Source organism: Scophthalmus maximus, chromosome 22 (genome assembly GCF_022379125.1).
Source record: "Scophthalmus maximus strain ysfricsl-2021 chromosome 22, ASM2237912v1, whole genome shotgun sequence".
Taxonomy (NCBI): Eukaryota; Metazoa; Chordata; class Actinopteri; order Pleuronectiformes; family Scophthalmidae; genus Scophthalmus; species Scophthalmus maximus.
This window is the reverse complement of record NC_061536.1, coordinates 15,292,176-15,304,648: the sequence shown is the minus strand read 5'-3', so window position 1 is coordinate 15,304,648 and position 12,473 is coordinate 15,292,176. Positions and strand designations below refer to the sequence as shown.

At 51.4% G+C, this 12,473-nt stretch overlaps 2 protein-coding genes across 4 annotated transcripts; both read left to right on the top strand.

Moving 5' to 3' along the window:
- The first annotated feature begins 377 nt into the window (after nt 1–377).
- Nucleotides 378–3,129, top strand: psmb4 (proteasome 20S subunit beta 4). The gene is made up of 8 exons (XM_035620228.2): nt 378–535; nt 1,200–1,326; nt 1,401–1,480; nt 1,780–1,926; nt 2,013–2,094; nt 2,277–2,393; nt 2,513–2,601; nt 2,987–3,129. Exons 1-8 carry the CDS (start codon nt 411–413, stop codon nt 2,997–2,999), a joined length of 780 nt encoding a protein of 259 aa, XP_035476121.1. The 5' UTR covers nt 378–410; the 3' UTR covers nt 3,000–3,129.
- A 427-nt stretch (nt 3,130–3,556) lies between these two features.
- Nucleotides 3,557–12,034, top strand: rfx5 (regulatory factor X, 5). 3 transcript variants are annotated; one of them, XM_035620198.2, is made up of 11 exons: nt 3,557–3,681; nt 6,405–6,559; nt 6,669–6,702; nt 7,224–7,306; nt 7,465–7,587; nt 7,727–7,843; nt 7,960–8,038; nt 8,202–8,400; nt 8,820–8,842; nt 8,971–9,099; nt 9,185–12,034. In XM_035620198.2, exons 2-11 carry the CDS (start codon nt 6,438–6,440, stop codon nt 10,214–10,216), a joined length of 1,941 nt encoding a protein of 646 aa, XP_035476091.1. In that variant the 5' UTR covers nt 3,557–3,681; nt 6,405–6,437; the 3' UTR covers nt 10,217–12,034. The 3 variants fall into 3 exon arrangements, with proteins under 3 accessions (XP_035476091.1, XP_035476089.1, XP_047186073.1); XM_035620196.2 differs by having other exon boundaries at nt 8,820–8,899; nt 9,185–12,033; XM_047330117.1 differs by lacking the exon at nt 3,557–3,681 and adding an exon at nt 4,896–6,089 and having other exon boundaries at nt 8,820–8,899; nt 9,185–12,033.
- The last annotated feature ends 439 nt before the right edge of the window (nt 12,035–12,473 follow it).

Here is a 12,473-nt window from a genome sequence, read left to right as displayed (position 1 = left end):
TTATATATATTCATATTTATTTCTGTCTGTATATATCTTGACAAATATTTTTTTGTATATATCTTTATCTCTTTATATCTTCATATTAATATCTCTGTCTGTATATATCTTTATACATCTTATCTTCATATTTCTTCATCTATGTATCTTCATATATCTTTTTTTCCTGTACATGTCTTTAAATATTTAAATATTACTGTATATCTTTATATACCTTTATCTGCTCATAGCTTTCTATACATATCTTGATATGCTTTACCTTTATACATTTATGTATCTCCATCTTTATGCTCATCTGCTGGCGACTGTTGATTTTCTTCCCAACAGCAGGGGGCGGTGAAGCGCCAGTCTGTGACGTCACCCGTCTGCTCAAGAAGACGCTGTGTCGTCACTTCCTGCACATATTCAACATGGAGTGCGGACTGAAGCTGAGTTTCTGGGAGGACGGACCGAGGCCGGGACAGTTTCACTCGTTCCCCGGCGGCAGCAGCAGCAGCGGGCCGGGCACAGCATGCGGACCGGTCCGACACACACTGTGAGTGACCCGCGGCGGGGAGCGGAGAATCGAACCCGGAGCTCCGCTGTCGGTTTCGGTTTGTGCTCCGCCGCAGTGCTGCATCATCGCGGCTAACAGATGCTAAGCTAACTGTCGGTTTACACCGGTTGTAACGGGTCGACTGCTCCGGACCGACGCGGGAGCGACTCGGACGTTAACACGAATAAACGACATCGAGGCCGATGATTTTAAATTTGTAACTCCGCAGTTTGATCCGTTTGTCTCTGTTTTGCTGACTAGCAGTTAGCAGCTAGCTGCGGTAGCTAACCGCCAACAGGGACTATAACGGTCTGTCGCTCACAACCGAAGGGTTTGACATGGATCCATGATTGATCCATGATTGATCCATGATTGATCCACGATTGATCCATGATGGATCATGAATGATCCATGAATGATCCATGAATGATTCATGAATGATCCATGAATGATTCACTGTATCCTGAGGAAACAGGTTGATCTTTGAGTGACAGAGTGGATTTTAATATTCACCACACGTTTCACCAGTTTCCAGCAGAGAGGACTTGTTCTGTGAGCTGGAGACTGATGATGATGATGATGATGATGATGATGATGATGATGATGATGATGATGATGATGACGACGACGACGACGATGAGATAACTCTAATGTTTCTCCTCAGGAACCCGATGGTGACCGGGACGTCGGTGCTTGGCGTGAAGTTCACCGGTGGTGTCATGATCGCGGCGGACATGTTGGGCTCGTACGGCTCTCTGGCTCGGTTCAGGAACATCTCCCGGCTCATGAAGGTGATGCTCGCTGCCACCGGCACATGTGAAGGGATGTGATTGAGGTCAGAGGTCAACAGCTGTTTGTGTTTCAGGTCAACAACAACACGATCCTAGGAGCGTCCGGAGATTACGCCGACTACCAGCACCTCAAACAGGTCATCGAACAGATGGTGTAAGAGGCTGCGCTCACGCACATACATCCGGTATCAGACAGATGACAGACTGACACACTGAAAGACTGATGACAGACAGACTGATGAGTGACAGACAGACAGACTGATGACTGACTGACTGACTGACAGACAGACACACAGACACACTGACTGACTGATGACTGACTGACAAACTGACTGATGACAGACTGACACACTGACTGATGACAGACTGACACATTGACTGATGACAGACAGACTGATGATAGACTGATGACAGACTGACAGACTGATTGTGTGTGTCCCGTGTGTGAGACAGTATCGACGAGGAGCTGCTGGGTGACGGTCACAGCTACAGTCCGAAGGCCGTCCACTCCTGGTTGACCAGAGTCATGTACAACCGCCGCAGTAAGATGAATCCTCTGTGGAACACCGTGGTGATCGGAGGCTTCTACAACGGAGAGAGGTCCGACCCTTGCCGCGCTCTCATTGGTTCTCAGGAAACACAAGATGATGGTGATTTAACCTGTGGGCCATCTTTGCTCTCTTTAGTTTCCTCGGGTACGTAGACAAGCTGGGCGTGGCCTACGAGGCTCCCACCGTGGCCACTGGCTTCGGAGCGTACCTGGCTCAGGTGAGAGGCTTCACCTCAACATCTGCACCTCAACATCTGCACATAACTGATCATGTACCAAATTGTGTGTGTGTGTGTGTGTGTGTGTGTGTGTGTGTGTGTGTGTGTGTGTGTGTGTGTGTGTGTGTGTGTGTGTGTGTGTGTGTGTGTGTGTGTGTGTGTGTGTGTGTGTGTGTGTGTAGCCTCTGATGAGGGAGGTGGTGGAGAACAAAGTGGAGATCACTAAACAGGAGGCCCGGGAGCTGCTGGAGCGCTGCCTCAAGGTTCTTTACTACAGAGACGCTCGCTCCTACAACAAGGTGAGTTGAGTGACTGTATAAACACAAAATCTGTATATAAAGACGATTGGCGACTGTATATAAATATCACCTACTGTATATAAAGACGATCTGCAACTAACTTGTGTTGTTTGTTTTAGCACGAGATCGCCATAGTGACAGAAGAGGGTGTGGAGATCATTGGTCCTCTGTCGTCTGAAACCAACTGGGACATCGCTCACCTGGTCAGGTAGGGTCAGAGGTCAGAGCAGCAAGTCCTTAGCGTTAAACAATTTCTGACTCGTCCACACGGTTTACATCAGGTCACATCTGTCACCTGCTGCTCATATGAATTATCATCTGAGCAGAGATGATGTAACTTCAATTCAACTTTAATAATAGTTTATGGTAGGGCTGGGCGATCTGGCCAAAAGATCATATCACGATCTTTGAGGATAGAATCACAATCCACGTGTGAGATCTGAATTACGATTTTTTTTCACCATCTAGGCCGTCCCCCCTCCCCCCTTTTCCACTGAAAGCCAAATTATGATCATCCATTTATGCTACTGATGTTCAGCAGGATGTTTGTGTCGTGATGTCACAGGTTTGAATCATGTCTCGTTTCATTGCAGCGGGTTTGAATGATGAAGACTAGCCCACGAAGACGAGCTGACGAAGACGAGCCGTCGCTCTCAGGCTTCATATCTTTCCCTCTTTACTTTCTCATGTTCACTGTCTCTTTTGTATGATGGAAAATAAATGTAAAATTGTTCAATCAAATTGTTCTGTGGTTTTTACTTTTGAACGAGTAAATGTGTCGAAGGCTGGAAACAAACAAAACGGTTCTCATGATTCACAGGTCATATGAAATATGATGTTATTCAAAGTGTTTTACACACATCTTGATCTTTATTCATATTTTAATAAAATATTACCCAAATTAAAATTCAGTTCCTTGTCAAATTAGTCTAATTTCCTCAGATTCCAGATAAAGTGGAAATGTGGTTACATAAGTACATAAAATATCCAATAAACAGAGCACACAGCCTCCTGACCCCACATACCGTCTGTTGCTATGCAGATTTCACGAGATAAATCCATCTGTTTTGTAACTGGGCAGACCAGAAACAAGCGTCCAATCGGTATATTCCCTGTCACAAAAATAATTCCGCTCGACGAATGGAATTCGAGCCACTTTTGGTATCCGGGTAAATTTGTGACGGCGCTCCAATTGGAACAGACGTCGGCTTTGTAGTCAGGCAGACATAACAAAGTCGTCCAATCACAAAAACATCTCAAAGGGGATTTTTGCTGTAGCATGGTTCAGGTACTTTCTTTTTCTTTTTTAAAATACTATCTGACACGCGACTCACACAACACCTAACACATTAATAACAGAATAAATCAGCTGCTCTCTGGAAATATTCTCAAATTAAAAACCGCTTCTATAAACATGTTTAACGGGTGTTTCAGTCCACGGCATCTAATGCTACGTGATAGCAACTAGCTAGGCTAGTTCACTAGCATGTTACGGTTAGCAGCTAGCTTTGAGCTAACGGTGTCGGAGCGCCGCGAATGTCGGCGTCAGTCTAACTAACGTGTTCTGCTCCGTTAGACTCGGTACTGAGCCGCAGATCATCTCGTGTGTTTGGACCGGCTGACGTGTCGCGGTGTCGGGCAGCAGGTGTCTGCGGCTCGTTAGCCCGTTAGCTGGGCACTGATATGTTGCCGTGTAGGTGTGTGTTCATAGTAAATGTCAACACGGACCGTCAGGCGGGACTCGGCGGCCACAGTTCAGCCGCTGACATGTCTGTATCTCCGGCAGACGGAGGCGGGAGTGGGGACTGATCGTAGCCGGTGATGTGCTGCGTCTGTGTGGCTCAACAGAAACAAGCCTTCCGCTCCGGTACAAAGTGCTACCGATTACCGGCGCCCTGACAGCCGGCGTGTGTGAGCGGGCAGCGGGATGAAACCCGAGCTGAGCGGTGTGGGGACATGTTAACACACGGGGCAGAGAGGCGGGGGCCACCCGGCTGTGAGCGCCTGTCTGCGGTCACCAGACAGCGGCGAGAGCCGGTCTGTCCGAGGTCCCGCTGTGGACCAACGAGACCCCTGACCCCTCCACTGTCACGAGACCCCTGACCCCTCCACTGTCACGAGACCCTTGACCCCGTCACGAGACCCCTGACCCCTCCACTGTCACGAGACCCCTGACCCCTCCACTGTCACGAGACCCTTGACCCCGTCACGAGACCCCTGACCCCTCCACTGTCACGAGACCCTTGACCCCGTCACGAGACCCCTGACCCTTCCACTGTCACGAGACCCTTGACCCCGTCACGAGACCCCTGACCCCTCCACTGTCACGAGACCCCTGACCCGTCACGAGACCCCTGACCCCTCCACTGTCATGAGACCCCTGACCCGTCACGAGACCCCTGACCCCTCCACTGTCACGAGACCCCTGACCCGTCACGAGACCCCTGACCCCTCCACTGTCATGAGACCCCTGACCCCTCCACTGTCATGAGACCCCTGACCCCTCCACTGTCACGAGACCCTTGACCCCGTCATGAGACCCCTGACCCCTCCACTGTCACGAGACCCCTGACCCCGTCACGAGACCCCTGACCCCTCCACCCGTCATGAGACCCTTGACCCCTCCACTGTCACGAGACCCCTGACCCCGTCACAAGACCCCTGACCCCTCCACTGTCACGAGACCCCTGATCCCGTCACAAGACCCCTGACCCCTCCACTGTCACAAGACCCCAGACCCCTCCACTGTCACGAGACCCATGACCCCTCCACCCGTCACGAGACCCCGGACCCCTCCACTGTCACGAGACCCCTGACCCCTCCAGCCGTCACGAGACCCCGGACCCCTCCACTGTCACGAGACCCCTGACCCCTCCAGCCGTCACGAGACCCCTGACCCCTCCACCCGTCACGAGACCCTTGACCCCTCCACTGTCACGAGACCCCTGACCCCGTCACAAGACCCCTGACCCCTCCACTGTCCCGAGACCCCTGATCCCGTCACAAGACCCCTGACCCCTCCACTGTCACAAGACCCCAGACCCCTCCACTGTCACGAGACCCATGACCCCTCCACCCGTCACGAGACCCCGGACCCCTCCACTGTCACGAGACCCCTGACCCCTCCAGCCGTCACGAGACCCCGGACCCCTCCACTGTCACGTCACCCCAGACCCCTCCAGCGTCACGAGTCCCCGGACCCCTCCACCCGTCACGAGACCCCGTACCCCTCCATCCGTCACCAGACCCCTGACCCCTCCACCTGTCACCAGACCCCTGACCCTTCCACTGTCAGGAGACCCGGACCCCTCCACTGTCACGAGACCCCTGACCCCACCACCCGTCACGAGACCCCTGACCCTTCCACCCGTCACGAGACCCCTGACCCCTCCACCCGTCACTAGACCCCTGACCCCTCCACCTGTCACGAGACGGATCATGAGACAGTGTAGCGCCGCCCCTCCTGTGAAGGATGCTCCAGGTCAATTCGATTATTATTATTATATCCACAGACTAAATCAAGATGGACGATATGAGGTCAAATCATCATGATCTCCCCTTGGTGTCTGGCTGAAGTACAGGTCATAAGCCCCGCCCCCCTCCACATTAGCAGATGGGACGTAGATCAAGGTTAAAAATCAAAGTAGATGATAAAGTCAGGTGGCCGCAACTGAGTGACTATCGGGACACTTTATGGTGAGCAGCGCTGATTCCATTTCCGGTTCCGTGCAGCGTCTGCAAATTCAACTTGAGCATTTAGTTTAACAACCATATTCAAAACGACGTAGAAACATGTAGACTCACACGGAGGACGGGTCCACCTCATGGAACTATATTTAACTTATATATCAACACATAGTGGATGATGATGAATATATTCAACTTCTGTGAATAAGTTCTTCTAAATATTACACACTGTAGCTTTACATGAAGGTCATCTGAGGTCGTTCTCATTGTGGACGTATTTCAAATCAGTGAGGAGTTTGTGTTTTTCTGACTGTCGCCCCCCAGATGTTGGTTCTGTGTACGGGTTAGTTGGTCCGGATGTCGGAGGACCAGCAGCACCAGCGGGCCGACGCCCCCCGGCGGTCGGAGGGCAGTCTGGAGGCAGTGGAGGGTGACACGGAGCCCAGCATGCTGCTGCAGAAACTGAAGAACAACATCTCGTAAGTCTGGTGCTCACTGGAACATTGTGTTGATGTGACATCATCACGAGCAGGTTCTGATCCGTGTTTTCTGATCTGTGAGTTCTGATCCGTGTGTTCTGTGTTGCAGGAAGAGTGTTCAGACCAAAGTGGACCAGATCCTGGTAAGAATCACACAGTCTTCATGTCGTATGAATTCTGTCAGTCAGTGACTTGGAGGGGTGGGTACCAGCCACGTAAAATCAAATGCACCCGAAAGAGAGTGTGACACACTCCCGTCAGTGGGAGGAGCTAACACACCTGGAAGCTGTGGAGAAGAAGTAGAGACTACCGTGACAACACAGTGATGCTGCGTTCCATCAGACCTCGGAAGTCGGGGTGGAGTTCTGAGATTATTCTGGAGTGATGAACCAGAGTTAGTTAGTCAGTTCTGGGTGTGATGGAACGCAGGGTGAGTCTGGCGACGACGAACTGAAGCATCAGTTCGTCGTGTGGTTACACTTTCCACAAGTCGACACAGACAATCGCTGCAACATTTGTGACGTGAAATACAAAGATGAAAAGTGAGTTTACCTCCAGAGAGGAAACCAGCTCGGTTCTGTTATATCGGAGCCCGACCCTCATGACCTGTGACCTGTGACCTAACCTCAGTGCTCAGATCACCTGTTGTGTTCTGCTTCAACAGCAAGACGTCCAACGTTTCTCCGACAATGACAAGCTGTACCTGTACCTCCAGCTGCCCTCGGGACCCGGCGCCGCAGACAAGAGGTCAGCCCCGCCTCACTTCTCCCTCCTCATGTTGTGTAACAAAAAACACAACAAGTGTTGAGTTCTGTGTGTGTGTGTGTGTGTGTGTGTGTGTGTGTGTGTGTGTGTCGGTGTGTGTGTGTGTGTCGGTGTGTGTGTGTGTGTGTGTTTGTGTGTAGTGTCGGTGACTCCAGCTTGTTCAACACAGCTGATCAGCTTCACACCTGCAACTGGATCCGCAGTCACCTGGAGGAACATTCTGACACATGCCTGCCCAAACAGGACGTGTACGAGACGTACAGGTCAGACACACACACACACACACACACACACACACACACACACAACTTCATCTTGACTCTGTTATTGTTGTCATGTGACCCTGTGTTCACCCTGTGGTCACGTGACCACTCCCTCCCTTCTGTCCTCGTCCTCCTGCAGGAGACACTGTGACAACCTGCAGCATCGTCCTCTGAGCGCTGCCAACTTTGGGAAGATCATCAGAGACATCTTCCCCAACATCAAGGCTCGACGTCTGGGCGGCAGAGGACAGTCCAAATATCCTTCACTCATATTAATTTATGTAAAAGTGTTCTGATGCCACAGCCATCGGCATCTTTGTGTACAGTTGCCGTGGTTACTGGTGTTGAATTCCATAACCTGTGGACTGACACGTACTGTTACAGCGGAATCAGGAGGAAGACGGTTCTCAACATGCCTCTGCTGCCAAACCTGGACCTGAAGAGTGACCCGGTACACACACACACACACAGACACACACAGACACACGCACACACACGCACACACACGCCACCTTCTGGACACAGGAAGTGGCCTGTGTGTGTGTGAGGGACGATCATTGCTGCACTGAGCTTGAGTGATTCCACTTGTTCCTCCTCATCCTCTTCCTCGCCAGGCGGAGCTGACGGAGCTGGTCCAGACGTACAAACAGGAAGTGACGGAGGCAGCGTGCGAGCTGATCTGTGATTGGGCGCAGAAGATCCTGAAGCGCTCGTTCGACACAGTGGTGGAGATCGCTCGCTACTTGATCCAGGAGCACATCGTCAACCCTCGCTGCTCACAGGCTGAGCTCGTCACGTCAGCCACACTCGCAGGTCTGTGCTCCACCACCAGGGGGTCGAACCGGGAACAAGCCGACCCGCGGTCCGCGAACCAGGACCACGGGTCATTTACCTTCTCTGCTTCAACAGGAAAAACCAGGAAGTGAAACACTTACCGCTCCAGAAGTAGAAACTAAACTAACGTCACGTCGTCAATGTGCAGATTCACAGATTGTACAGAGTCTGGTTCTGTTGGTTCGGTTTGGTTCTGTTGGTTCGGTCTGGATCTGTTGGTTCGGTCTGGATCTGTTGTTTCGGTCTGGACGACACAAACCAGAAACATAGAAGAAGAAGTTTCACAATTTCTTTGTCCTGATAAAAGTTTTATATTCATCGTCACAGAACAGGACAGATAATCAATCACAGACACAATGATCCTCTGCTGATTGGCCCGTGTGTCTGTCCGTCTGCAGGAGGTCCGGCCAAACCCCACAAGGTAATGAAGAAGGTCGCGGTCCCGTCCCGAGTGGAGGCCGACCCTGCAGATCAGAAGGTGCTCGCATGTGTTTCTGTTCACTTCCTGTTGGGTAGCTGTGTCACTCATCACTTCCTGTCTGACTGCAGAAGGAACCCGGAGACTCGCTGAAGGTTCCACCCGGAGACAAGTCGGCTGCCACTGTCGCCGCCAAGCCTTCCTCCCTGGACGCTCCGCCCCCTCCCTCCTCGTCCTCCTCCTCCTCCCTGCGTCCTGCGGTAGGTTGACTCCTCCCCCTGAGTTCATGTTGTGTAGTGATCAATAAACAAATTAATAACTGATCTGTGAGGTCATTTGCTGCAGGTGGAGGCCTTCATGAAGCAGTTACCCAGGATCCTCCCTCGCAGCTCCATCCCCGATAAGACCCAGCTCTCCGTCCGCTCCTCTCCGCCCTCGCTAGCGCCTAAAGACGCCTCAGGAGTCGGGGGGGCTTCTGGGCCTGGGGGTCCGGCCGCCGCCGTGGCTGCCAGCGGGGGTGGGGTGAAGGTCATTGCTATGGCGACGCTGCCCCAGCAGCAGGGCGGGCCCGTCCCGGTGATGATCTTGCCTCAGGGCTGCCTGTCCTACGAGAGAGAGAAGGTGGCTCCGCCTCCAGCGCCGCCTCCTGCTCAGCAGCAGCACGCCGCTGCAGCCCCAACCTCCGTGGTCCAGAAGGCGCGAGGGAACATCAAGCGCCCCCTGGAGTTGTTGACATCAGGCGGGGCAGCGGGTGTGTCGGCTGGCTCCGCCAATGCTCCTCCGGTGAAACGGAAACGTGGACGACCAAGAAAACCTCGGCCGGAGGATGCCCTGCCTGCTCCTCCCCTTCCTCCTCAGGCCCCGCCTCCTGCCCCTCCCTGCCACCCCCCCATCATCACCTCCCTGACTGGCGGCGTCATCCAGAAAGCCTCTTCCTCCTCGTCCTCCTCCTCGCAGCCGGTGCTGGAGCTGGTTCTGAGTCAGCTGCCCGCGGTGTCGGAGCAACGCGGCATGGTGGTGCAGTGTCAGCCGGGCGGAGCGGTGGAGCGGGACCGCCACGCCCGGCCGCTGCTCCTCCTCCAGACATCAGGGAACCCAAGCTGGGAGTTGGCCGCAGCGGCGGGACGGACCCCCATGGTGGAGGTGATCCAGAAAGCTCCGAGACCGAACAACAACAACAACAACAGCGCCACTGCTCCGCCCGCAGCCCACCTCCACCTGCCTCCCCCCCCTCCTCCCCCCCGACCCACGCTGCAGGAGGAGCGTCATGTCAACCTGCCAACCCCCCCCTCCCCCTCCTCCTCCACTGTGGTGAAGAGCGAGGAGGATGCAGGGCCAGAGATCAGCAGCACCTCCTCAAAGAGAGAGGGACACTAGCTCCCTCCCTCCTCGGCCCTACCCCCTTACCCCTCCTCTTCCCTATTGGTGGAAATCCCAGATTGCAGACAGCAGACAGCCAATCGTGGAGGATGAATGAAGCCACGCCCCCAACACGCCCCTTTGCACTTGTAAACAGACACTGTTAGACGTGTGTGTGTTTGTGTGTGTGTGTGTGTGTGTGAGAACTGTGGCTGTCACCAGGATGACGACTCCTCTGTTACCTGGTGTCCTTCCTTCCTTCCTTGTCTCCTTGAGTTTTGCTCGTTGGGTGCTTCAGATTAATACATTAACAGAAAAAATAAAAGAATGAAAGAAAAGAGGAAGGAGGAAGGGAGCAGGGAAGGAGATGTGTTGTGGAGTCTTACGGGTCTTTGTGTTAAAGCTTCAGTTCACATCACAGAGTCTCTGAGACTTTAGGCAATAAACAGATTATTTATTCTCCAACCTGGAAAAGACGAAAAGACGGAAAGACAGGAGGAAGAAAAGATGAGAGGAAGAAAAGACGAGTGGACAGTTAGTGATGTCACTGATGATGTTTGGCGTCGTCGTCGAGTTTGTGTGTGTGTGTGTGTGTGTGTGTGTGTGTGTGTGTGTGTGTGTGTGTGTGTGTGTGTGTGTGTGTGTGTGTGTGTGTGTGTGTGTGTGTGTGTGTGTGTGTGTGTGTGTCAGTCCTGAGACCACCAGAGCTTCAGGTCCAGTGAAGTGACACTGAACAGACTGTTGAAATACCTGTTGCATGATGGGAAAGTGAGTTTTTTGAACTGAGTTTTGTTTAGCTCACATGCTAACTGCCACACGTAGCGCTGACGAAGCTCGTGTGAAGTTTCCTCAGATGTGAAACTCGCGACAAGTTGCACTGATCAGAAGTTTAAACCAGAGGTCTCTGTAGGTTATGAATATGAATATGAGTATGAGAAGAACCAACTGCAGGATGTGAAGCAACATTTCACTTGATGAGCAACGTGGCTTCAGATCAACTTGTTGTCTGAAGACAGTCACATGACTTTACTCAGACTGAGGGACTCGTGGTCTTCATCAGGACTGGATTCAAGACTGGGGATGACTCAAGGGTCGGGCTCGTTGGTCTTGACTTGGGACTTGTTTTAGGACTAGTTTTGGGACTTGTTGGTCTTGACTTGGGACTTGTTTGGACTTGTTTTAGGACTTGTTGGTCTTGAATTGGGACTTGTTTTAGGACTTGTTGTGGGACTTGTTGGTCTTGACTTGGGACTTGTTTTAGGACTTGTTGGTCTTGACTTGGGACATGTTTTGGGACTTGTTTTGGGACTTGTTGGGACTTGTTTTAGGACTTGTTGGTCTTGACTTGGGACATATTTTGGGACTTGTTTTGGGACTTGTTGGTCTTGACTTGGGACATGTTTTGGGACTTGTTTTGGGACTTGTTGGTCTTGACTTGGGACATGTTTTGGGACTTGTTTTGGGACTTGTTTTAGGACTTGTTTTAGGATTTGTCTTTTGGGACTTGTTTTGGGACTTGTTGGTACTGACTTGGGACTTGTTTTAGGAATTGTTTTGGGACTTGTTTTGGGACTTGTTTTGGGACTTGTTGGTACTGACTTGGGACTTGTTTTAGGACTTGTTTTGGGACTTGTTTTGGGACTTGTTGGTACTGACTTGGGACTTGTTTTAGGATGTGTTTTGGGACTTGTTTTAGGACTTGTTTTAGGACTTGTTTTGGGACTTGTTTTAGGACTTGTTTTGGGACTTGTTTTAGGACTTGTTTTGGGACTTGTTGGTACTGACTTGGGACTTTTTTGGGGACTTGTTTTAGGACGTGTTTTGGGACTTGTTTTGGGACTTGTTTTGGGAGTTGTTTTAGGACTTGTTTTGGGACTTGTTGGTACTGACTTGGGACTTGTTTTGGGATTTGTTTTAGGACTTGTTTTGGGACTTGTTTTGGGACGTGTTTTGGGACTTGTTTTGGGACTTGTTGGTACTGACTTGGGACTTGTTTTGGGACTTGTTTTAGGACTTGTTTTGGGACTTGTTTTGGGACTTGTTTTGGGACTTGTTTTAGGACTTGTTTTAGGACTTGTTTTGGGACTTGTTTTAGGACTTGTTTTGGGACTTGTTTTAGGACTTGTTTTGGGACTTGTTTTGGGACTTGTTTTGGGACTTGTTTTAGGACTTGTTTTGGGACTTGTTTTGGGACTTGTTTTAGGACTTGTTTTGGGACTTGTTTTAGGACTTGTTTTGGGACTTGTTTTAGGACTTGTTTTGGGACTTGTTTTGG

Coding starts and splice junctions, on each gene's coding strand:
- psmb4 (XM_035620228.2), top strand. CDS start 411: ATGGAGTGCGGACTGAAGCTGAGTTTCTGGGAGGACGGACCGAGGCCG. Junction 1,327..1,400: donor ACATCTCCCGGCTCATGAAG/GTGATGCTCGCT, acceptor TTTGTGTTTCAG/GTCAACAACAACACGATCCT. Junction 2,394..2,512: donor ACGCTCGCTCCTACAACAAG/GTGAGTTGAGTG, acceptor TGTTTGTTTTAG/CACGAGATCGCCATAGTGAC.
- rfx5 (XM_035620196.2), top strand. CDS start 6,438: ATGTCGGAGGACCAGCAGCACCAGCGGGCCGACGCCCCCCGGCGGTCG. Junction 8,900..8,970: donor CCGACCCTGCAGATCAGAAG/GTGCTCGCATGT, acceptor GTCTGACTGCAG/AAGGAACCCGGAGACTCGCT. Junction 9,100..9,184: donor CCTCCTCCCTGCGTCCTGCG/GTAGGTTGACTC, acceptor CATTTGCTGCAG/GTGGAGGCCTTCATGAAGCA.